This window comes from Haliaeetus leucocephalus, unplaced genomic scaffold, assembly GCF_000737465.1.
Source record: "Haliaeetus leucocephalus isolate CR32 unplaced genomic scaffold, Haliaeetus_leucocephalus-4.0 Scaffold678, whole genome shotgun sequence".
NCBI classification, from domain to species: Eukaryota; Metazoa; Chordata; class Aves; order Accipitriformes; family Accipitridae; genus Haliaeetus; species Haliaeetus leucocephalus.
Window position 1 is genome coordinate 4989912 of NW_010973114.1, and position 24611 is coordinate 5014522.

At 49.3% G+C, this 24611-nt stretch overlaps 2 protein-coding genes across 2 annotated transcripts in view; both read left to right on the forward strand.

Annotated features, from left to right (window-relative positions):
• The window catches only part of KTN1 (kinectin 1 (kinesin receptor)), a 54309-nt gene extending 47228 nt beyond the window's left edge, over positions 1-7081 (forward strand). The window contains exons 41-43 of the mRNA XM_010579814.1: positions 426-518; positions 5258-5381; positions 6578-7081. Coding sequence (XP_010578116.1) covers positions 426-518; positions 5258-5381; positions 6578-6582 — 222 coding nt within the window. The 3' untranslated portion in view covers positions 6583-7081. The remainder of the gene's footprint in view (positions 1-425; positions 519-5257; positions 5382-6577) is intronic.
• Positions 7082-23434: 16353 nt separating this feature from the next.
• The window catches only part of PELI2 (pellino E3 ubiquitin protein ligase family member 2), a 163603-nt gene continuing 162426 nt past the window's right edge, over positions 23435-24611 (forward strand). Inside the window, exon 1 of the mRNA XM_010579867.1 lies at positions 23435-23487. Coding sequence (XP_010578169.1) covers positions 23435-23487 — 53 coding nt within the window. The remainder of the gene's footprint in view (positions 23488-24611) is intronic.

Below are 24611 nucleotides of genomic sequence, written 5' to 3' on the forward strand. Positions count from 1 at the left end.
ATGTTGACATATGAAGTGAGCTGTGCTGATGTTCATGGTATATTCTATATAAACACAGATCTATGGTTAGGCTTTTGGAGACCTGCCTGTACTTGCACAAAAAAATTTGCTGCACAGGTTTTGCCTAACAACTTGACATGAGACTATTAAACCTTCCCTGTAGAATTGCTCTCAAGTGCAGTCAGGCTGACATGCAACACGCTGATTGTAAGGAGACATGTCAATCTTGGCAAATGTGTTGGTCCCCTGAGCAAATCTGGCATAAAACAGATTTCCTCCTGAACAGTGATTTCCTGTGTCTCTTGTGCTCTTGGAGAGATGGGGGGTTTGCTTCTCAGCCTTCGCTAATTGTTGTGCCTCCTCTGTTTGTGTTTTTTTTTCTTTCTTTCCTTCTTTCTTTTTTTCTTTCTTTCTCTCCCCTATAGGCCCAGGAGTCTTTGGCATCTCTTGAGAGAGAAATTGGAAAAGTTGTTGGGGATGCCAATGTTATTGAAAACAGCGATGTTTGCACAGAGTCGGTGAGTGTTTCTTTTTGAGCAACACAAATCTCATGCAAAGTATAAACTTTGGGAAGTGAAGTCCAGCAAAGGAACAGGACGTGTGCTGCTGATGGTAAATTAAGGCTTGATGAAAATTCCTGTCCTACAACTTGTCAGGGTCGTGTCCTGGAGCTGTATCCCCAAGGATGCATTGGGAGTTTTGCTGTCATCTGGATCGTGACCTATTTTCCGTGGCTCAAATATGCAAAGAGGAAAGGGAGAGGTTCTGGACATGAGATCTGGGCTTCCAGTGGGTTGTTGGTTTGGTTTGGGCAAAAGTGGGAAGTTCCCCAGACTTGTCCCTTCAAGAAGGGAAGCTAAAAATAAATTTGCTGATAACTACATGAGCTTAAAATACTAACTGTTGGGTTGGCACTTGCTGACATCTGTAAGGCCAAAGAAAGAAGGCAGTCTTGCATGGCCTGTAACATGAAGGCAGAGAATGTCTTTTGCCAGAATGCTGACCCTTCTGGTCCTTTGCAGCTGTGGGCAAGAGCCTGTCCTTAGCCACTGGTAGGTGCCAGAATTCAACTTCAGCTGGTTCTGGCTCCTAGGTATTTGCTGCTGGACCACATCAAGGTCAGCACAACATCTTGCTAGCCTGAGCTTCAGTAAGCAACAGATGTGAGCACTGCCTTGTGCTGTTGGTGGGCAACTCTCCAGACTGATGGTGGTTTTATATCCTCCAGTACTAGCATTGCAGTTACAGGGTCCGGAATTGGGTGGACTCTGGGGTGGCCTGTTTTCACACTTGCAGGTAACTCACCTGAGCCTGTGGGTTACTGTTAGCACAGATGATTGCTGAACTGCTTGTGTAGGTGGTACTCTGAGTCCTGGCCCTAAAAAGACACCACTTCTATGAGTAGTTGAGTCGTGGCTTTGTAACTGGGCTTTGCCATCTCTGGAAACAAGAGCTTTCACATCAGCTTCAAAATAGCTTCAGAACAGCTTTCTGGAAGGCAATTGGGAAGGCGAAGGCTAAAGCAGGTGCCTTCCCAGCATGTTTTACACAGCTAAGTGGTGTCAATGGAACTCATTATGCATTTTCATATGATGGGTAGAGTGGAAGGAAATGCTGTCTTCTGAGGGGCAGAAGAGCACTTGCCGATAGGACAAATAATATATCGACTCATTTTAGCTGCTGAAAGTAAGTAGCTTCATCAGCTGCAAGAGGAAGCTAGGAGTCTTCTAAGGAGTACTGTAGGAAAGTCTTTGCCTTTTTAGTAGTTATCAGAAATGAAGTGGCTTTTCCAGGGTGATCAGTCATGGATACTGATCGACCCTTGAGCTGTGGGCTCAACCATGTCCGAGCCAGAGATGCTGCTGGGCCTGCGGGACCATGGATGTCCCAACCCTGTGAGCTGGTTTCCTGGGAGGAATGGTAGGTCTGCCGAGCCCTCGCCTGTATTGCCAGCCGGAGGCCAGTCACCGATGGTGACAATGGGATGCTCTGTGTCCCCTGTCTGCAGCAGGCTGGAGAAGAACAGCCTTCCTCAAAGCAATGCCAAGCTGCTTGCTCTCTGCTATGCATTTATGGCTTATCTAAGTAGTATATCAGAACACTGATGCCATCAGCCGTGGCATTTTGTGGCTGGTGACACTGGTGAGCCCTCCTGAGCCGGGCATCGTTAGATGTGCCCTGTGGTGGCCTGAGTGTGCTAGTTTCATTTAATTGCTTTAGCCTTAACTTGTGTAACCCCTCTGGCTCATGCATTGCTCTGCTGTAGCTGCGTGGGCACTTCGTGGAACTGTAACCAGGTTTCCTCCAGAATATCCATCGCTTTATTCTGAAGAGGAGTGTGGAAAAACAGTCCTAATAAACCTGTAATTAAGCCTTCATTAGTAAAAATACGTTAATTGTCTAAACAGCGCTCTTGACAGGTAGCCATTGGCAGAGGCTAGAATTAGAACATTTTCTTTTCCTTCCCTCAAGCCCTTTTTGTTGCCTTTTTTTTTTGAGGGGAAAAAAAAAGAAAAAGAAGCTGTCTCCCCAGAAGCCTAAAAACTCAGCTTAAAATAGCTTTGAGATTAAAAAAGAAAGTCTTCCAGCCACTTCCACCTAGCAACAGTGTCTCTTTTTCTTTTTAAGAAGGACCTGAAAACACATGCTTAAAAATGAGCATATTTGTTCCTTCTGGGTACTGGAACCAACCCACAAAATTGAGAAATGATGCTTGCGTAAACCCTCAAACACATTCTGTGTGTTTTCTTTAGACTTCTTTTCTTTCTATTTAAAAATAGACCATTTGGTTTTTCTAATCGGCTTCCTTGTCACCTATGGGACTAGATGATGACTAAAGGGTGCCTTTTAGTATGCTTTAAGGAAGTAATTTATATTCAGCAGCTTGCTTAGGCAGCAAACTTTTTTTGAGGCTTATATGAAATCTAATGTGCTTTTTCCCCCAAATCTCAGTGTAAAACACTCCATCATTGAAAACTGGAAATGCCATCCATGTAAAGCACGGTGGAGGGGAATCTGTCAGTTCAGCACCTGTCTTAGCTACTGGGTCTGTGATTACAGGGGGTTCCCCACTACCATCCTCTTCCTCTCTTCATCCCTGTATCCCAAAGACAGGCTTTCCCCTGAGCCATGGAGAGCATGGGGCTGGGGCACGGCAACGACTGCATAAGGCAGTCTTGCACTCCTGGGTTAGCAGAAGCTGCAGTATGACTGTGCTGAGCCCAAATCCATCAGAACCTGGTCAGCATTGGCCCCAGGAGGGCTGGGGATGTGTCTATAATTCATGAGTAAACACTGCCTGAGATTATTGAAGTCACAAAACAGAAGGGAGAGGAAGCAAATCAGGGAGAGAAGAGCTTTTCCCAGAGATGAGGGCTGAGGGTGAACTGAAGGGCTCCTTCCTTCATTGCTTCTCAGGATGGTTTCTATGCAAAGGCACATGCACTTCAATACCCAGCACTGTCGGTCAGTGCTGTGATTCATTCATTTGCTGGGATGCTAATTGCATTTGCCTTTCCACTTTCATCATTCTGGTCTAGTGGAAGGTGTCCCTGCCCATGGCAGAGGGCTTGGAACTAGGTGATCTTTAAGGTCCCTTCCAACCCAAACCATTCTAGGATTCTATGATTAATCTGTATGAGATCGCTAAGCGAAGTCTCAGTCTTGACAGACCTGATTTTCTACTTTAATAAGGGTAAAATAGGTTAAGGCTACCCTAATACAGATTCCAAATGATTTTCTACAGTAGGAAAATGTTTACCGGTTGCACTCGAGTAAGAGCTTTGCAATATATGGCTTTGTTCTCTTGCCTGAGCCCAGAGTAGTTTCTGTAATGGTGCAGGTGGTTGAGTTTGATTTACTGCCTGGTCTGCGTTACAGCAAGTCTAGCGGCATTTCCAGCCAAATGGGAGCTGGGAAAGTGGCCCGCTCTGAACTCGCTCTAATTTCCCTGAAACTCTAGGGAGAGATTTGCAACAGCATTATGCATCAGTCTCATTCTGTTAGTAAAACCGCTTTTACTTGGAGCGGGGTTAGCCGATGCTGAGCACTTGCAAACACCTCTGTGCTCATGTTGAGAATTGGGTACTTCTGTATCACCGACACCAAGGCAGAGTTGCTTATTTTTAGCTGTTAAATGGGAAAGGAAAGCTGTTTTACAGGTTATCTGCACATCTGTATTATGAGCTGAATAAGGAGTAGTAATGTGTCTTACATTTGGATTTCTTTGTATGTCTCTGGAGGAGCTAATCAATAAAGGTAATAAAACAGGGATTATATCAGCGATAGCTCAGCAAGACTGACTTTGGGGAGGAGGGCAGGCAGGAGGGGAAGAGTCCATTTCGAGTTGTGACACTTCCCTATTAATAAAATGTTGAACTCCTTAAGGAAAAAAACCAAACAAAACCACTTTTGTTTAAAAAAGCAGGCTCAGCATTTTCATTTCGGTGCAGGAAACCAGTTTTCTAGCTCTTGGTAGCTTTCTTTTTTTCCTTTTCTCTGTGTTGACTGGTGCTAAAGACTGCTTGTCAGAGTGTCACTGGCAAGCAGGAATTTCCCAGGGGCTCGGAGCAGAGGGTGAACCTGTGGGATAGCTGGTGGGGAGCAGCCCATGTCCTGAGCCTGAACAGGAGCACTGGTGCTGTGGTGTGGGTGGGGAGAGGTGTGTATCTCCAGCCAGCTGTTTCAAATGGTTTCACAGCTGGAGCTGCCTTGTGCTTGGGTATTACATACTGCTGAGGACACCATCCCACAGATCCTCATACAGAGCAAGTCCTTGGTGGTCCAGCAGCCTTGTTGTTACAGCTGCAGGGGTCAGAAGTCATGCCTCACGCTGGGCGCACTGTCACTGTGCTTAGCAGCCTGCGTTATAAACCATGTGCTCTCATCCGCATGGCGTTTTCAGCCAGGCTTGTGGGGATGTGGGGTTAATAACTTCAGAGGCCGGATCAGCTGTGGTTACAAGCACAATTCCTGGAAGCAGCGAGTAAGGGGAGTCCTGGGCAGGCAGGGTGGGAGCCAGTGGTCAGTGATGCTCTTGCTGGTGTTCAGTGTGTGCAGGTAATTCCCTGGAACAGGAAACAGCTTCTTGACTTTGAACCATGTTCTCTTTAAATGTGGCCATAACCCTGTGACTTATAAGAATTGTTCCCATCTGTGCAAGGAGTTGTAATTTTATACAGAGGATCTAATTCTAGGCTTTCTTGGTAATTAGATTGTAAATGAGTTTTTAATGATTTTTTTTTTTTCCTTCTTCCAGGAATTGACTGATAAAAGACTAAATGTGGCGGTGAATCTTAACCAGGATGTAGGTCATCTCAAGAAGCTGCTCGTGTCAGTAAGCCAAATGCTGTCAAAGGGACGAGAACACTACCAGCTAGTAGGTAGGTGCGGCTGGTGGCCATCTAGTTGAACTGGTGGGTGGCTGTCAGGAAAGATACTGCTCTGTGATGGTGGGACCTTGTTCAGATTTAACAAGTCAAGTGTCAAAATCTGAGACTTTCTATGTGCAAATCATCAAAAGCTTCTAGTAGCCACTGGATTTGTTCCTCTCTGGGTCCATACTAAAATTAGCTGGGACTAATCTCACATCCCCATGTCCCTCTAGACTTGTAACTCTTTATCCTTCCCTTCCACTACCTGTTACTTCACGCAGCAGGTTTCCCCAAATTTTGTTTTCTCAGTGCCTGTGCCTTGTTTCCTCTGTCCCAGCTACACGAACAAAATGTCTATGCTTCCACACTCTAATTGCTTTGGGATGGAGGATATAAAGTAACCCACTGGGCTTTCACTGAGTTAGCAGCCATGGCTTGCTGTGGTCACAGGGATATGAGTATCTGAAGCATTAGTCTGGCATGAACTCTTTCTCCAATTATAGACACAGAAACAAGGCTTTTTTTTTTTTTTTTTTTTTTAAATATACAGCCAACTTGGAAACCTGAGCCTTTGTGGTTGACTGCATCATGCTGGTCAACTTCTTAAATGACCCAAAGTTAGCTAATGGTTGGGTAAACTCGAGACACCAAACTTTTTCTCAGGAAGCTGATGCAGCTTGTGAGCGTCTGCTAGATGCGCTGGGAGCTGGGGCTGAAGGCGGGTTGTGAACTGTTCGGTTTGGGAGGCAGCAAAGCCTTGGCACTGAACAAGCTGCTACAAGAAGTATCAGAACTCCCGCTCATTGTGTTAGAACTCTCTCTGATCTACTGAGGATGGGGGCTTGTTTATTCCTAATTTAGGCTTTTTTTTTTTTTTTTTCTGCTCCTGCCTCTGTAATACAGCATGGGCAGCAGAGCTGATCTTCAAGGGCTGGTAACAAGGTGTTCACAGCGGGGTGAGCCCGGTCCTGTAGGACAGGCTTGGTGCACATGGGAGGAAGGTGCTACCTGCACCTTGGCCTCTGCTCTGGGAGGCTGTTCTTGCTCAGCCTCCACCGCCCTGGCTTGTTCCTCTGGGCTTCATTGTAGGCCGACGCTAACGAAGCGGCTGGCGTGAGCTGCTGAAGTGCTGGTGAGGCGCAGATTTGCTTGAACACTGCCCTTTGGAAACTGCTCGGCTGACGTGTTTTGTGTTTCTCTTGCAGAATGAAGTCACGGGGGAATCGTTAATTTGAGGATAGCAGAAGGCATTGTATTATATTTTGCCAAATTAAAGCCTTATTTATGTTTTCACCCTTTCTACTTTGTCAGAAACACTGAACAGAGTTTTGTCTTTTCTAATCCTTGTTAGACTACTGATTTAAAGAAAAAAACCCAACTCTGTAGACACCTCCAGAGTTTAGTTTTATAATAAAAACAAACCTGTTTGGATAATTAGACCTTTACATTCCTGGAGAGACAGTAAACACATAATCTTTTATCTTACTTTGCTCAATAAAACTTGTTCAGAAAACTCCAATGTGGTAAAGTCACCAATGGGATATAACATTTTAATACTGATGTTGTACACTGTTTTACTTAATTACATTTTTGGGATTAGCTGCCTCTGACTTCAACCTCAAGTAAACACTCCTTTTTTTTTTTTTTTTTTTTGGTTGCTAATGTAATCAGTTTTTGTAATGGTGTCAGCGAATAAAGGGATGCTATTATTCAAGGTGTTCCTGCTTTCTTCTTTCAACTGAACATGCATGACTCAGGTGAGATTTCCACCTCTCCCCTCCCTGAAACGAGCATCAGGCTGCACTCAGTGTACTTGGTTTTGGGCAGAGGAGGAGGAACAAGCTTGAGAAGAGGAAAACTGGGGTGCTTGCAAACTTCAGAGTAAGTCTTCCTTTTAAAGAAAAGGTACTGAGGTTTTAAAAAATACAAGAAATCCCCAACAAACCATCATGTGAACTGTGGTTCCATGTCACGTGTTGTCTTTGGGGAAAAATCAGGGAGTACAAGGGGGAGGAAGAGTTAGAAACATCGGATTGTTTGGCAAAGCCAGCTTTTGTGGGAGTGTTGGCCAAGCCTCCCTGGCTGCTGGCAGTGTGCAGAGTATCTCTGTTTGCCCCAGACCTGCCTCCTGGGTGGGAGTCTGTGGTAGAAAGAGTTTTGGGGGGGCGGGGTTGGATGCTCTGTTACTGGGTGTTTTGTTGGGAACAAGTCTGGGGAGGGTCTTCAATGGGACAGGAATTCTTCTGTGGGTGTGGGGAGATCAGGTGGCCTTCCTCTGCTCTGGGTTTTTAAGTGTCTTAGAGGAACCCTTCAGTTCTGCCAGAGATTCTTCAATAAGCAAGGTGAGATGTTGTTGCTTAGTTCTTGGTAACACTTGAAGACACGATTATCTGAGGGAAGGCAGCAAAACGGGGGCCAAAGTGAATTAATTGTAGAGGTAAAATGGTTCAAACCGCTCACCCTGAGCTTTTCACGCTCTTGCCTTTGTGGGATTTTTTGTTAATATTTTGGTCCTTTGTCACCCACCCCATCCTTCACCAGACAGGAGGTGAAGAAGTTTCTTCCTTACATGAACCCAGTGGTTTCCTGGATGATGCAAGTCCTTGTTGAGAGCTATGAAATTGCTCAGAAGAGGGAGAGAAAACAAAAACCTGTGTTTCTTCACAAAAGCTACCCTTGGGTTTCAACTGTAGCCATTAAACCGTCATGTTCCTTGGAGATGTTATTTCATTGAGTAAAACTCAAATGCCATTAAGTCTAACTGTTCTACAGGTGGCTTGAAATAGAAAGCATTTCTTAGTGCCAGGGATACCCCCTGCAACTAGGTTTAAGGAAAACCTGAACCCTGGAGGGTCTCCACACTTGCTCAGGTTATGGTCAGAGGCTGATCCTTTGGCAGATGTCTAGACACCTATTTTGGGGGATAAGTAGCAGTTTAATGGATCTGTGCAGGTTTGACTGTTTTGAAACCACTTATGAACACAACCCACAAGCTTCAGTGCTGGTAGTTTGGGCTTGAGGGTGTTGTGGTGTTGCTCTGATGGCAGTCCTGCCTGTCTGGAGAGTCCCCATGGCCACCCCGGCTGGGAAACTCCTTGTCTTTGAAGCTCTGTCACTTGGTGAAATACGTGGTCACGGAGGCAGGTGCTGGCTGTGGTGGTTGTGTGGGAGAGCAGACCTGAGTTTCTGCTATGGTGTCTGCTTTCTAATTAGTGTGCACTTGGGTGGAAGCTCAACCTTCCCCTGGATCAGATACTCTCCTTTGGCTCCTCCATGCATCTGGGGCTTGGTTTTTTGCTCCTCTCCTTTCCCCTTATGGATAAGGGCGATGGACAACAGGGAATCTTCACAAGGAGCTGTTTCCCATCTTCCTTGGGCTCACCGGGTAACAATTCTCCCAGTATATGTGAGTAACTAGTCTAGGAGTGCTCAGAGCCTTCCTGCACGTCTTGCCATGTGCATTGCTGGTTGGAGAGCATGCAGAGATGGGCAACAGTGAATTCCCTCCACCGTGAGCCTTCTTTCCTGTGTTCAGGTGGGGCAGTTTCTTGGTGAGACCCTGGGAAAGCTGGTGGTGAGAGAGACAAAGGTTGCCCAGGTTCCAAGTGGAGCAGGATTGATTCACCCGTTATCTATCCCCAGTGTGGTGCTGTGAAGGCAGAGAAGGTTGAGAGCTGCTGCGTTCGTCCTGCCTCCCTCTCCAACAGCTGGGCTGGAGCTTGCACAGGCAATGTCCCAATGAGAATTGGGGTCTCCAGGTGAAGTCGTGTCCCTTTTTCCTCAAAAAAGGTGGTTTTGCAAATGCTGATGGTGCCTCGTTCAAGGAAGAAATGCTCGTGGAAGGGAGAGTGGTGCCTGGGGAGCCTCTGGATACAGCCTTTGGAAGAGCAAAGGCAGTGTGAGGGTAGAGATGGAAACCTGGCCGTGTTTCCAGGCTCTTGATTTTCTGTTAGGTTAAGCTGCAGAGCAGGGGGCTGAAGGTGCTGCTGCAGTGCTTAGTTTCAGAGGGGAGAGATTTGCAGTGTCATTCGCTTTCTCTCTTGGCAGAAATCCTCCCAGGAGAGGACACAAGACCTTTTGTTTTGAAGTTTAAGTGCAGGTTTTTATTTTGCTTTAGGAGATGTACGGAGGTGTTAAAGGCAGCTGTAAAAAGATCCCCTGAAAAGCCCAGCTGAGCAAACCCTAATCTCCTTTCTGAAGGGTGACAAGAGGTTAGGATGGTTCCCCAGGAACAGTGGGAAGGGGGATGGATGCTCTTTCAGCTCGGCGTCCTCTCCAGCCCTGGATAAAATGTGGCTGCTGGCAGTTGTCTCTCAAATTTGGAAGGCTTTACCTTGCTGATCGGTCACTAAGAAATCCCTCCAGCTCTGAACATCTGCTGAGGTAAAATGTAAAGACCACAAAAAAAGCGTGTGTGGGAAGCTGATTCATCAATGCAAAGGTAGAGCCGGTACTTGGCATGTTTTCCCAGCCCTCTGCGAGCCCCCGGTTCTCCGCAGAGTTTCAGCCCTCGGTTTCCAGCCAGGCTGAGAGCCGTGGCAGGAGGCAGGTTGGTCTCTGCCCGCGCTAGAGGGAGACAATAGCTAATGGATACAGAGATGCTTTTCTTGGAAAAAGCCCAAACGGGGATGTTCAGATGCTGGTGATGGATTTTTTTTTTTTTTTTTTAAATTTTTGTTTAATTGCAAGGCCAGGGTGATTTGCAGTAGGAGAAGCTGTGCGCCGTAAGCTGTGTGCGATGCGGTGCTGGCTGTCGAGTGTTGCTGAGCCTGATGCGCGTACAAAACTGGCTTCTCTCGCTTTCTGTTCTTTATCAGCCTGTTCAAAATGGAAATGAGAAATGCAGGGGAAGGCTCTGAGCTGTTTACTCTCGCTGAAGTTGTGCTGCCTCCTCTTCGTCCCTCAGCACAAACCTCCCACCCCTTCCCAGCTGTATCCAGCAGACGTGAGCAGTAAGTTGTTCATCTAGTAGCTGCTGTTGGGTTTTCTCAGGCAATGACTCACTCAGCTATTTATTATCGTGATGAAAAAAGAAATCTCATGCAACTTTAATTCAACCCCGAATAATTCAAATGATTTTGCCATAAAACTCCTTTGCGATGACGCCAGCTGTGTTTTCTCCCTGGGACTGCTGGTGCCGTGGGGGGTGCTGGTGGTCCGTGCCACCGTGGTCCCCGTGTCCCCAGTGTCCCCCTTGCTCAGTGCATCACCTTGGCCTTTTTCCGCAGCACTCGCAGCGCTGTTAGCAGTCAGCTGTGAATTTCCTTGAATCGTTTGGTGATCGCCGAGGCTCTTGCCAGGCTGGTTTTGGCAGGGCTTTGCCTTTCGCGTTGGGCAGCGGGGTTGTACTGGGGGGATCTTCTGCAGATCTTGGTGGAAGCTGTGAGCGGGGAGAGCTGCTGCTGGCCAGGCAGGAGTTCCTAAGGGAGCATCCAGAAGGTGAGAAACACCATTTCTGCCTGCTTTGGCTTCAGTATCTTAGCTAAACTTAGCCAGGATGCGAAGTTGGGAGGCAATCCAACTCCAAGGGAAGCATGGACAGCACCGTGCAGGAGCTTCTCTTCATCGCCTGAACCTTTTGATATACTCAGATTTGTTTGGTTAAACACCATCTTCTCCGTGGGTCCAGAGCATGCCTGTGCCCTGGCTGGAGATGAAAGGTCTCGGGGAGAAAGTCTCTGGTAATCCTAAGGGTTGCTAAGTCTCCAAAAGCTTTAAAAGGAACTGGAGATAGCTCGAATGCTGGAAAAGTAGTAGTTTCCTTTTACCTCCTTTTGGAGATCTAGCTTGCTCCGACAAATCCCTGTGGATCCCACGTCAGCCCTGGCTGGGCTCCTCTGCCACAGTGTCCCGGGGTGGCCGTGGGGCAGCAATGGGTGCTCCTTGGAGGGACCTTTAGGCAAGTGTCTTCACAGAGGGCATCTTCTCTCCCACACTTGGCTTAAAATAAGCCTGGACTAGCTTCCTGAAGGTAGGAATTGTGCTGGTTTTGCTGAGAGCTCTGCCTGTCGCGGTTGTCCTCTGCAAGACTCCACCGAAGCAAACGGGTTGGCAAAGGTCTTGAGGAGTTTCCTAAGCCTGGACAACCCATGGGAATGCCAAGACTTGATCGAGCTGATCGCTGGGAGAGGTTGCCCGTGGTGTGTCCCCTTCCAAAACCCACCTCTCCTCGTTCCCAGCCACCCGCCGTTCCCCCGAACCAAGCGCATGTTGCCAAACCAGCGACAAAAACCCTTGCGAGGGGGAAGTGTCACAGGCATCCCTGGTCTTGGCAGCTGGGAAGGAAATCATACCAGACTGATGGAATTTTTTTCTTTTTTTTCCTCTGAAACTCATGTCTCCCCCAAAACAATTTTTCTTTTTTATCATGGAAGAAACAAAAGCCAGAGTCAGGACTAAAGAACTTGCCCTTGTGGTTTTTTACTCCAGGATGAGGCTTTTTTTTTTAAAATGAGAAGTCAATTGAAAACAATTGTAAGTGAAAAATGACTCTGCCAAAGCACCTAAACTACCCCCAACCCTTCAAAAAATTGAATTCCCCTTTTTCAGTTGGAAGAAGAGGTAAAAAGTTTGGTGGTAGTTTTTTTTTTTTTTCTTTTTTTCCTCCTTTCTGTCTGATGTTCTTTCTAGGAAAGAGAACAAAATACCTTCCTTCCAAAATACCTGCAGTGACAATTTCCAACAGCTTGGGAACAGTTTTGCCAAACAACCCGAACCCGACAGCCATGAGCATTTTCCTCCTTAAGCCCGTCTCCATCGTTCATGGAGATGAGGGATGTCCTTTGCCGGGCAGCTCCTGCCTGCTGTGGGTCAGCGCTGGTGTGCGGCGTTGGGGCACTTCACCTCTGCTTCAGCAGACGTCCAGGAGAAATCATGGTCCTTCTGGGATGGATCAGGTGTGGTGTGGCGTGGATCTGTACAAAAGACTTATTTTTTATTTTTTATTTTTTATTTTTTATTTTTTATTTTTTATTTTTTATTTTTTATTTTTTATTTTTTATTTTTGCAAGCGTATGTTTGGGAAGGTGCTGGGGTCCCTGCTGGAATGGAGCCTGTTTTGATCTCCCCTGTGCTTGGGATGGGTGCAGGTTGTGCTTTTGGCTCGTGCATCCACAGCGCAAACTGCACGTGGCTCCTCAATGGCTGCTTTCAGCTTCCTGCGGGGACGCTTCTATTTTTGGAGCGGTTGCACCTAAAAATACATCTTTAGGCTCCTGGGGAAGCTGGCTCTGCATCACTGAGGAGCTAATTAAACTGGGGGAAACGCAGGCCCTCGAGCAGGGCCTGTTCCACGTTGCTGAAGATTTTTTTTTGTTTTTTTTTTTGTGGTTTTTTTTTTTCCCCTCCTGTTTGCAATGATCCACATTCTTCTTGCCCTGCATGAGTAGCAAAGGCCAGACATTTACCCTTCCTCTGCAGGAAGGGCAGGGTTCGCACCCCGGACGCTTGGGCCTTAACATTTGCTTTTGTGCAGCTCTGCACCCCTAAACTTCAGCCTCAGCCCCACTGGAACCATCGCACGACCCCACGGGCAGCGTTGGCCGCAGCCCCCTTCGATGCTCGGCTGGACAAGGGACGGAGGCCGGGCAAACAGCTTAGGCTATAAGAAATTTAATCCTATTTATTTCTAGAGATCGAGGGTTAGTATCCAGCTCAGATGTGCTGAGGGGTCCCGGTGGGCTTTTGCTCTCCGTGCTGGCTGTCGGCAATTCTTTATATTGATAAAAGTCACTATTAAATACAGCCTTGGGTCCCGTTTATATCGCTGTGGGACCGAAAGCCATGAGATGGATGGAGGCCCGGGGCAGTTCATGGGCTTTACCCTTGTGATGTTCTCGCAGGACCTATTTGGATCAAACACCCCTCACCTCCTCAACCAGGCTTAAATTACAGAGAAAAAATAGCCCGAGACCAGTTCAAAGCTTATATTCGGAGCCAGGCACGTTTCTGTGGTATGTTAATGCTGCCTGGGGCCATCCTTGAAGACCCGATCTCTTGCTTAAGCAAATAGGCTTGTCCTAATCCAACCCTATCGAAAACAACCTGAGCTGCATCAGGCATTGGGATATAATGCTTTAAAATCAATAAATATTTTAGGAGCGGAGGGAGCGGGTTCGTATCAGCAATGCTAGTCCTGGCTGGTCATTATTAATTCAATGGATGCAGTTGTAAATTGGCTGAGGAAGCACAACAGCCAAAATTGCAAGTGCTGCTTCTCCCTCCATCGCTGAGATGTTTTGCTGGATCTTCAGCAAATCTGAGTAGGACCACCAGCCTTCAACCAGTTGTTAGACATTGCAAAAAAACCCCAAAACCAAACCCCAAAAAGTTGTTTTGCAAATACCTGGGTTTATGTCCTTGATCCCTGGTTTTATAAAGCTGTGTATAGCAGGACTTTGGCTCCTGAACAGTAAGTTGTCCTCTGTAGGATGTTTGTCCTAAATCCCCAGCTCTTGGGCTCCTGTGATGGAGTGATAGTCTTGGATTAAGGAGACTGTGCAACCTGCTGGCTGCACCGACAGCAGCGGGATCAGTCCCCGTTCCCAACCCAGCAAGGCATTTTGTTACCATAAGGTTCACGTTTCCCCAGCTGAAATAAGGAGAAACCGATACCTCTCTTCTTTCAAAGCGCTTTTGAAACCTGATGAGGAAAAACAGCAACAGCAACCTGTTGTTGGTGTGGGGGGAGAACCCAAATTCTCTCTTCAGTAAGCATTTGTAGGGAAAAAGAACTGAAAATGGGACTCTTGCAGAACAGAAACTTCTACATATGTGTGTGTGTGTGTATATATGTGTATAAAATATTTGGGTTTTTATATATATTTTATCTGTATACACGCACACACCCCACCTTCTCTTTCCCTTGACGTTGCTGGGGAGGGCAGTCGGGTTCGGTGCTGATTTTGGGGGGCTGCGGGGCCGGTGTGTGGCTTTGCGGCCGTGTCCCTGTATGACGTGCGGCAGAAAGCTCTGGGTCTGGCTCTCTGCCCGCTCAACAAGAGGTGTCTTTTGAAGAGCTTTGCAGCACACAGGTGTATTTTAAACACACGTATACATGTTGCTGCCAGGTGCTTGGGGGCTGGAGGGGCTGTACAGGCAGAAAGACAAACTGTTCCCAAGTTTTCTTTGCTGTGGGATTCCTGTTGTTGCCGGTCGGGGCGAGTTTATCGTAAATCTGGTGGTGTTTGATGGTTTTTGGCAAGTTTCTGTTTGCGGGGTTGTGTAACCCGTGTCTCTGCTCCTTTTGGAAGCTGAAGCAATTTCATCCCTTATAGCTGGGTAAAGGGGTGAATCCTACGGGACTGAGACCAGGAAAGAGTTCCCCCAGCGACTGTGGGTTAAGCATGTCTTGTGCCAGCTGGGGCTCTGATCTGATACATACACACGTATACATCATTATATATACATATGCATCATATATATATGTGTTTAACCCATATGGCTAGGAGCACTAGCTCCTAATTTGCAGTTAACGTTGCCCAAGGATGGCTAAATCCAAGCAAGTTTTTTTTTTTTTCTTACCTTTTGCTTAAGATCTGTGTTACAGGCTCATCTTTTACTATCTAAATCCACATTTCAGGATCAGCCTTTGTCGTTGTCTCAGCTCTCCTGGACCCGTGGCCGGCAATAGGCTGCTGTAACAGCAAGCGGCATTAACGCGAGGGCTACTCTTAATTACGGGAGCTGCTGTTTATCTCCACAGCTCTCTTTGCTGCTGACAAAAGCCAGCTCGGGAGGGGGGGTCTCTTGTTAACAAGCGGCTTGTGCGCCCCAGCAGTGATATATTGATGTATTTTTAATAAATATTCTCTTTTAAAGGGCCACATACGTATTCTGTACTAATCCGCTCATTACAAGATAGCAGGGCGGCTCGCGAGGTCTGTAAGCACGTGCCTTGCAGAGCCGGTTTTCATATTCATCGCTGGTGCGTTAGATCTTGTACTTCCTGAAGGGGAGAGATGATGAGAGTAATAAAGACTAGCTGTGCTAATTATTGTCATCCTTGAAGTTTAGAGGATGGAGGTGCACCGCCCCAATTAAGGAAAATGGGGAGCCATAACCTTATAATAGAAAACCCTTTCATTAATCAGTCCCTCTAGAAACGGGAGGCTCCTCCTGTGCTTCCCCCCGTCGCCAAACGCCTTCGTTAGGATGGAATAATAGTAAGAGAAAGGGGGATGAAGAGTTGGGGACAAGCGGCAGCGGTGGGAGCAGGTTGGTTTTGGGAGCGAGGTGATGGTGGGGAGCTGCCGGCAAAGGCTTGTCCTCGGCAGAAACCCTTCTAGCGACGGGCATCGCTCTGTGCCGGGACGGATGCAGCGGCGAGGATGTGGGACCACATCATTCTGCTGTCTAAGCTGGAGCAGAAGTGAGCGCTGCTTGTTTGCGTAGCAAACTTGAAGTTAGTGGGATGGAAAGGCACATTAAACCTTCCTTTCTGGTGTTTACCTTACTCTCCCACTCGAGTTGCGTGGACTTTAACTTTGTTAAAATCTGATTAAAATATTCCATTACCATTTGCTCACCGGCTGCATAATAAATGCACTGTGTACATTGCGAGCAGAGCAATGGGCATCTTATGAAATGGAGACAAGGGCTCGGATTAAAGCAGCTAAGCTTACATAGACCAACAACCATGCAGGCTTTGAACTGCTGCATCCTGATTTTATTCAGTGTTTTCCACTTGCTGGTAATTTTTTTTCCTACTTTCCTCATTTTTCTCCCACAAACCCCCTCTCTTTTATGTGAAACCCTTGAGTCTTTTCTTCTTGCTGCGGGCTGGGGAGAATGAAGTATCCTGTAGGTAGGAAGACTTTTAAACAGGTTGGTACTTGACAGAAGAAAACGTTCCCGACTCCGTACACGTGAATTTCCTTTCCGTGGTGGCTCTCGATGGATCTCTTGTGCTGGCTGATAAAAACACAGCACCACAATTGCGCAATTTCCTACCCCTGTGTCCCGGAGCTGCAGCGTAGGCACTTAACAAAGAACATCTTAATTAATTCTCTGAAATATTTACATGTTGCGCAGAGCAATGGTAGGGCCGGTGGTGTGTGTCCTGCTGGTTTTAAGCGGGTTTGGATGATTTGCATCTCTTCCTACCTGGCTTTTAAGTTGCTTGGTTACCAGACACGGGAGTAAGCGCTGAAGGCAGCCTTGGCTTTGTAGGAGCTTCTCGGTGGCTTGGAGCTGCAAGATGAGACAAGCAGCAGCCTGGAAGGGAATTTGGGAGAGATGTGAGCTGTCCCTTGCCACTCTCCCAAGACAGGAGCAAGCGGTAGAGCCCCTGGGAGATGCGCGATGCTCTCTTTTGCTTTTTTCCAGTTCTTTCGGTAACGAGGATAGAGATTTTCCTCATCGACAGCCGACCTGTAGAAGCTGGAGATGCATCACGGCACGGAGCCTGTATTGGGGGCTGCTATAGCAGATGCCTCCACAGAGCTCGTTTTGGGGGGCCGGGACATGCTGCCACTCATGAGCAGGGTTGTCCCCCCATCCTCTTGGTTTGGGATGCTGCTGCGGGGGAAACCTTGGGCTGGGAAATCACATTCGTGGGTGGCTGCTGATGTGGTCCCAGTCTGCACCCAAGGGCGATGCTGATGGGTGCGGGTGATGCTCCGAGAGGTTTTGCTCCGTCACTGCTGAATCTGGGGAGCAGCATGCATCCTTTGTGGCTGCAGGGATGGGGTTTTGGCTGCATCGCTGTGGTTTTTTGGTTTTTTTTCTCCTCTTGCAGGTAAAGAGGGAGCCTGAAGGGGAAGGATTGTCTCCTGTTCTTTTCTGAGGACACTTAGCACTGGAGGAGGAGCTGGCAATGGAAATGAGTCATCTGTCTAGCAGGTCGTTTCTCCCCCTTCAGCGCTGCTCCCACGGGAGAAGGTGGTGGTTCTCCTCCTTCCTCATCAGGGGAAACAATAAAGCTGTCGTAGCCCATTGCCTCCAGCAGCGTGAAGCCCTGGTTGCTTTCAGCGATGCCTTAAGCGGGTTGAGACCCTTGGGTGGGGGCACCGTGGCCATCCAGTGCCATTGCCCACCTCCCAGCCGCAGGGGCATTTGTGGTTTTGTGCTTCACCTAAGGAGGGGGGAAAAAAAAAAAAAAAAGGCTTTTCAGGCAGGGTGAGGACCAAAGCTCTCCAAGCCCCTTGCCCTGTCTCCAACAGCCACCACTATGGGGCAGAGCCCAGGGGCTGGGCAGGGTTGTAGCGATGCTCTCCTGGCTGCTGGCGATCTGCAGCATGGGGATGTCCTGAGCCATGTGTGGTTTCCACGTGTTTAGTAACCATCCATGAGCTTATCCAGTCTCCCGTGGAGCCCATCTAACTTTGGTGTCCCGAGGCAAGGAGATCTACTGATTAAACACATGCACTTGTAGGGATCCATCATTAAATCCTATACAACCGTCGGTCCTGTGTTTGCAACCCCAAATGCGAACAAAGCTCTTAAAGACTGCAAGATTTGTTCCAGAAATTCCTAGCGTGTTTTAGCAGCTCCTGGGACCTGATTTCATATTTAGTACAAATGTTTCCCTGGCCCCTGTGAGCAGAAGGCGAGCAAACGGCTCATGCAGCAGCTGCTGATGCCACAGCTAATTTTAGCCCCAAATTCAGCAGCTCTAAGCAAATGAGCAAAGCCTGCCCCAAGGCTTCAGCTTTGCAATCCCACCCCAGGGCAAGGTTTGATTTGGGCGAGTGGGTGCTGCTCTTTTCCTTGGTAAGAGCTGGGTTCGGACACCGGTCTGGGTCCCAGGAGTTTGAAGCAGGTTGTCATTAGCAGACACTGAGAAATCAGATTTAGCATCTTCTCGGGGCTCGCGTGTACTGCTTCAATCGGTTGTCCCAGTGATCGTGGTTGTTGAGTGAAGCAGCAAAGCTCGGCAGCTTTTTGTAAGCTATTGGAGAGCCCTCCAAAGGTTCGTGTGGGGGAAGAGATGCAACGGGATGGGCGATGGTCTGATAATGCTTCGCTTTGGGAGAAGCTGAGCCTGTTCCTTCGTGTCTTTAGGATAAGTGGTTTTCAGGTAAGGGTTTTGGGGAGAAAAGTGTCTTGGAGGTTGGGGGAGTGTGGACGAGGGCAGGGGCTAGAAGGGGAGGCTGGTGGCCATTTCAGGTGGTGCAATAGTCTGGTTTGGGCTCAGGGAAGGGAAATAAGGTGGGTCTCTGTCCTCCCATGCGTGGGAGCAACGAAGAGGAACGTTGCCTTTCCTTCAGAAGTCAACTGGCGGTGGTTTTCCTTGGCCCCGTCCTGGAGTTTGGTAGCACTTTGTGGTTGGTGCCTGGCTGTGACCCATGGCAGAGATGTCATCTGTGTGAGACAGGAGGGGTATGGTGGGCTCTGTGGAGGGACTGGGGCTGCCAAGTGGCTTGATAGAAACATGAGTCACACACAACTCCAGCAAGCCCAGGCGCCGTCTTGCTCAGGATGCTGTGAGAGATGCCCTTGGCTGTTGTTTTTCTTTGATTTTTCTCTGGAACTTCTTTGGCGTAACCCCAGTTCCACGTGAAGACCATATTTCTACCCTCAGCGATGGCCTCTCTCATTCAGCTTAGCCCTAAACTTCCCCAAGCCATAAGCTGGTACCTCCAACCTTTACCTCCGTGGCCCTTGTTTCGGGCAGCGGCACGTGCCGCCTCCTGCCGCGGATGCTGCTGGGGTCTCCCGGGGCTCTGCTCGTGGTAGGTGGTAGCAGGAGCCGATGAGTCTCCTGCTGGTTTGTGGGGCCAGGGGATGGGGTGAGGTGGGATTAAAGGGAATCAGCAGAAGGTGGATGTAGAGGAGGGTCTCGGTCCTGCTGCCGCGTAGCTTGCACAGAGGGTCGAGGCAAGTGATGTGCCAGCGGGGAGGCTGGAGAGATGTTTGGGGTGGGTGTCTGCTTTGGTGCAGCGAGGTGGGTGACGCCGGGGACATCCAGTCCTCCTCTTACACCGCGGAGCTGCCGCCTTCCACCTTCAGGGCTCTGCTCCTGTCCAGAACGCTGGCGAGAGCAGAGGTTTCATCAGCAGGACCGATGCCGTTCGGATGTGTGAAAGGGGCTGTGCTGCTACAAACACCCTTACGGGAGGTTGCTCCGGATCCAGGGACCTTGGTGACAGCTCGTTTTCCCGGCCGGTGCCGGGGCTGGGCTCCTGCCCTCCTCGAGGTTTGCGGGAGCCGGTGCCTGGCTGCGTTCAGGCTGCTTTTCAGCTCCGGCGCGAGGAGAAGGCGACCTTGTCGGCGACATTTTGGGATTAAAAAGAAACTTCCCCACCCGTGGGCACGTGGCTGAGCCCCACCGACACCGCGAGAGCACGGGCCGCAGCAACCCGCTTCCCGCGTCTGTCCGTCCATCCACGCGCTCGCAGCTCTTCCTCCGGCCCTGGTACCCACTGGCCTTTCAGCTCTGTTGTGCTAGGAAAGGTCAGCACCGATATTAATCTCTAGGGTTTTTTTTTTTTTTGGCTATTTATAAAGTGTAGCTTGAACTAAAAAGCCTATTGTAGCAAATAGTAGGCTTCTTGTGTGGCATCCTTGAATAGGAGGGGTGTTATCCCATCCCCATGACAACGAGCATTTGAATTAAGAGCCGTCTACTCCGAACAATTTGCCGTCACATGGTTCAGAGGAAACACTTTGAAACCCTTGTAGTCTTTTCAATAGGCTTGATTGTTAGCGTCTCCCAAACTTAATCATTAACAGGGCTCTGCAACAGATAATTACTGTGCTTTGCATTTTTCTGCCCCGCACGTGACCGGCACAGTCCCAGGGACACAGGTCGCCGTTAGCTCTTTCTCCTCTTTGACGAGGTGGATGAGAGAAGTGGGTGATGGACTTTGGCCAGCCTAAAAAATGTGAGCAGCGGTCCCACGCGCTACGGGATGGATGGTTTGCAGGAGGGGAGGCTGAGCCCTGCTTGGAGGCAATGTCTGCCAGAGTGCCCACGTAACCCACGAGACTTTCTTTCCTTCCCTAGAAATAGCCAGCCCCCTGCCGCATTTCCTTGACCGTGCAGCAGTTGTGTACGAGGGGTTTAAAATATATGCTAACGCTTTGCTTAATTGTAGGGCTCGGCGGAGGACGAGTTGGGTGCTTGACCGTGCCGCTCGATGCCTGGAGGAGCCAGCCCTGCGATGGCAACGCCAGCTGCTCCGACATCGACAAGAGCAATATCATTGATGTATAAATATCTTGTTTGGTTGGTTGTTTTTTAAATTTCTAATGAGTTTTTATTGCCCAGGCAAGGAAACAGTCATTTTGCATCCCATGGGAAGACCACCTGCGGGATGATCCCAGCAGGACCCAACATGCCTGAGTGCAACGCTCTTCCCCCAGCCACCGTGGCCTGGTGGGAGCACTGGTGCTGCGCCGGTTCAGCCGATGGGCTCCCGGCAGTGTGGCCAGCAGGCGGGCAGCAGCCGGCTGCGGTGGAGGTGCCCCCTTGTCCTGCATTAATATGATTTGCATTGTGCGGGAGCAGGTGGCAACAACCTCATTTGCAATTTCTGTGCCTGCCACATGTCCTTTCAGAAATGACACGTTTTAACAGGGTGATAAAATAGATGGGGCCCGGCTGGCAGGGCTGCTGCCGTGAAAAGAAACAGGCTTGAAAGCCCCTCATGCATCTTCAAAATGTGCTTGGGTGGGTAAGACGTTCCCGTCCCTCCTTTGCCCAGGCAAGTGATGCTCGGGAGCAGCCCTGACTCGGTGGGTCAATAACGCAACTGGCACCCTCATACACTGCTATCCACCAAGTGACATGATTACATCTCCACTGGTTGCAGAGTATAATGTCAATTATGTCACAGTGATAGAAGCGTTTGGAGGATTTATTTCTTCTGCTTGTGGAAATAAATACCTTGCTCCTCCACACCTTTAGGAGGAATCAGGTATAGCATTATCCCATGCCAATGGTCTTTTCAGTTAATGCTATTGCTCGATTAAGGAATATTTGCGTTTTATTTTGCCTTTAGAAGGGAAACCCTGGTGACTTTTCGGTTGGATGGGTGATGCTGGGTTGGGTGTTGCTGAGGGTGGGCATCCTGCCCTGTCCTGCTCTAGGTCCCTGGCTGCAACTGCCACAAGATTTCCCTGGGTAATCTTCTCCCAGTCTTTCCCTTGGAGAAAAAGAGATTTCCTTGCCTTTGGAAAACCTCAGAAAATAGATGGGAAATAAATGCAGGATGGAGCCAGCCTGCCACCTCCAGAGCGATGGGGAGAGCGAGGCTGGGGCTTGCTCCGTTACTGCCGGGTGCTTAGAGCAGGAGAGAGCTGAATTCAACCCAGGAGGTGACAGAAATCAGAAGAATGATTTCCCCAGGAGCTACCTTTTGGTCTTTAATCTATTAAAGCCTTGCTCTTGTGATGGGCTGAGCAGTCTTGCTTCACGCCAAGCCCCAGCCTGCTGTCCAGGGATGATCGAGGGCCGGACGGCAGGTTTGCCGAAGCCCACGTGCCCACCTCTGGAAGTTGCAAAATGTCTTGGTACGTGAAAAGGGGAGGGACACAGGGAAAGGGAGGCTGTGAAGTGCTTTAAAAGCAATAAAGCATTAGTGGCAAAGTGCTGGCATGGAAGCAAAGATATTATTCCTTCAACAGGGGCCCAACAGCAGTTGTTTTGTGTGTTTGAGTGAAGAATAATGGGGTTTTACAAGAACACTTCAAAAGGGAAGCAGGGGCACTGCTGAATGCCCAGACAACACAGACAGCGGCTTTTCAGATGCAGTTGCCTAATTTTACAGCTCTTTTGTTCTCCGCTCCTAAAAAGATCTGCTGTTGCTTTTATTTTTGAATGGAAAGCACAGAAGGAAATAAGGAAAAAAAACCCCAAAACAACCCTAAACCAAAAAAAAGCCAGAACAACCTCCTTGCAACAGGCGTTCTAGACAGGAGCAAACCTCCAAGTCCTCCACCGTGCGCGGTGGGTTGGTGGGACCGCGGCTGGTTCACCATCCCCAAGGATGCTGTCTGCTGGACCTGAGCTGGCTTATTTATTTAGTGCTGGACCTGAGCTGGCTTATTTATCTAGAGCAGCAGGTTTCTGTTGGATTGGGATGGTGCTGCTGGGCTGCTACCCAGGGCAGAGGAGCTGATGGGAGCCTGAGCCCCGCAGCAGCAACCAGCTGCACGTTTGGTGTTTGCAGGGCTCAGTGTTGCCTTTCTCACCGTGCTGGGCCCTGTGCCGGCTCGTGTTTTTTGGTTTTTCACGTGCAGAGGGGCATTGAGTTGCCTTAGCTTTAAGCTGTGGTGGAGCCTCAGTGGAGCATCAGGTCCAGCTGCTGCCACTGGAAGGGAACGATGCTGGAGAAAGGGCTGGAGCTCTGCGCTTGGTGTGTTCTGGCCTGTCACGTAAGCAGTGAGTTTTTAATATTTTTTTTTTTCTAAAATAGAGGTATTTTGTCCCTTCAGGATGCAAAATCTTTGTGGGATTTGCAGAGGAATGGAGATCTGAATGTGTGGTGTGCTGGGGCTGGAGGTGGGTGCCTGGGGAGATGGGCAGGAGGGGAGGATCAGTGAGGCCAAGGAAGATGAGGGATGACGGTGCTGCCTGCCTTAGGGATGCTCAAAACTAACCTCTGCAAAGGGACCTGGGCAGCATCTGTCCTCGGGCTGGGCAGATGGGCCAGGGCGGTGTCCCAGCCCCTAACTGCCCAGCCCAATTTCCCATTGGATCTTGCCTACAATAAAATCCCCAAAAGATGGAAAAGGCGGATTGCCGTGCAGCAACGGGTTTCTTAGCAGGCAGAGTCGGCCCATAGGCAAAACCATGTTCCTCTCCTGTTTGGTGTCATCCATAAATGTTGTTATTTCTGCTTATTTGCAGAAACCAGAGCAGAAAGACCTTTGCTCCCACCATCTCCCTGTTTTGCCAATGCACAAATCGATGGTGACCCTGGGAAGGCTTTAATATTACAGGCTGATGCCAAACTTTACGTTGCCCCATTTTGGCCCATGCGTGATGTAACCCAGGGTGCTGCAGGGAAGCGGTGACACCCCCAGCGGAGCACCACCGTCCCCACTGGCCGCAGCACCAGTTATTAGGGGGAGGAGAGCGCAGCAGGCATCGGATGCGATCGCATTTGTTTTGGGGGATGGAGGCCGTTATCATTATCCTGGAGGAGCTGGGCGGCGAGCGGCATCTCGGGTGAGAGGCAGCTGCACGTTGGAGCTGGCCCCCAGCGTGACGCTGTCGTGCCATTTGGAAATCTTCCCGGAGCTCGGAGGCAGGCGCGGACTGAATTTCATCCTGTAGCGTCAGGGCTGGGGGAAGGGACCCGAAACCGCGTGGCAAAAGATGTGAGGACGGGGTGCTGGTGGCTTGTTTTGGCTGAGCGCGTTGGGATCGCCGTGCGCATCACCTGGCTGGGAAGTGGGGTCCTGGGATGACCTTACTGGTACCCAGAGAGCTGGTGCTGGTGCTCCCAGTCTCCTGGAGGTGCGTCCCCATCTCTCTGTCTCTCCCATTCCTCCTTGCAGGGAGGAGAGCACTCAGATGAGCCAAATCCTGCTCTTTCTCTGCATGGGCTCTGCAAAGCAGAGTTTGCTCTGCTGTCCGTGTTTCAGGAGCGGTGCGGTCTCGGGGACGGAGGACTTGGCAGCCAAGGTGCAGGGCTTTTGGCACAGGGTCACCGGTGGCTCCAAGAGCCTCGGCTTTTCGGCTGACCCAGCAGCATCTTGCTTGTCCCTCAATTCCATCACTAGAGCAGCTTCCTTTCCCTGTTCGCAGCTGATGAGCCCCAGCATCTCACTTCTTAATAACCCTCGTTATGCCACCCTAAGGTTGTGTTTGTCGGCTGCAGCTCGGGGAGCTGCTCCCCTTTCCTCTCCCTGGGTAGGGACCAGCCTTGCAGCTATGCCGGAATTTGAAAGAGCCGCAGAAAATCACAGCCATAAGCCACCGTGAGGGCTGAGCTGAACAAGTCCAGGCACCGGGAGGCAATTAGGAAGGGATGGTGGGAATGAGCCGGGGAGGTCACGGCAGCCAGACATGGCTAAGGGTTAACGTGGCTTAATTTTCAAGCTGTCCCTTGAAAATGAGAGGGCAAAGGGGCACGGACTGTGTGTTTCCTTTTAGCATAAGAGTGTTAGGGTTCAGTGCATCTCGCTTGTGCAAACTTGTAGATGGGACATCCTGGTCGGGGAGTGGAGCGAGAGCAGCTCCTGGCTCTGGGGTGGGGGCAGATGGGGAATTTAGGCACAGCAGAATGTGGGGCAGTGATTTATGGCACCAGCAGGAATACTGCTACCACGCTCTTTCTTTGAGGTTGA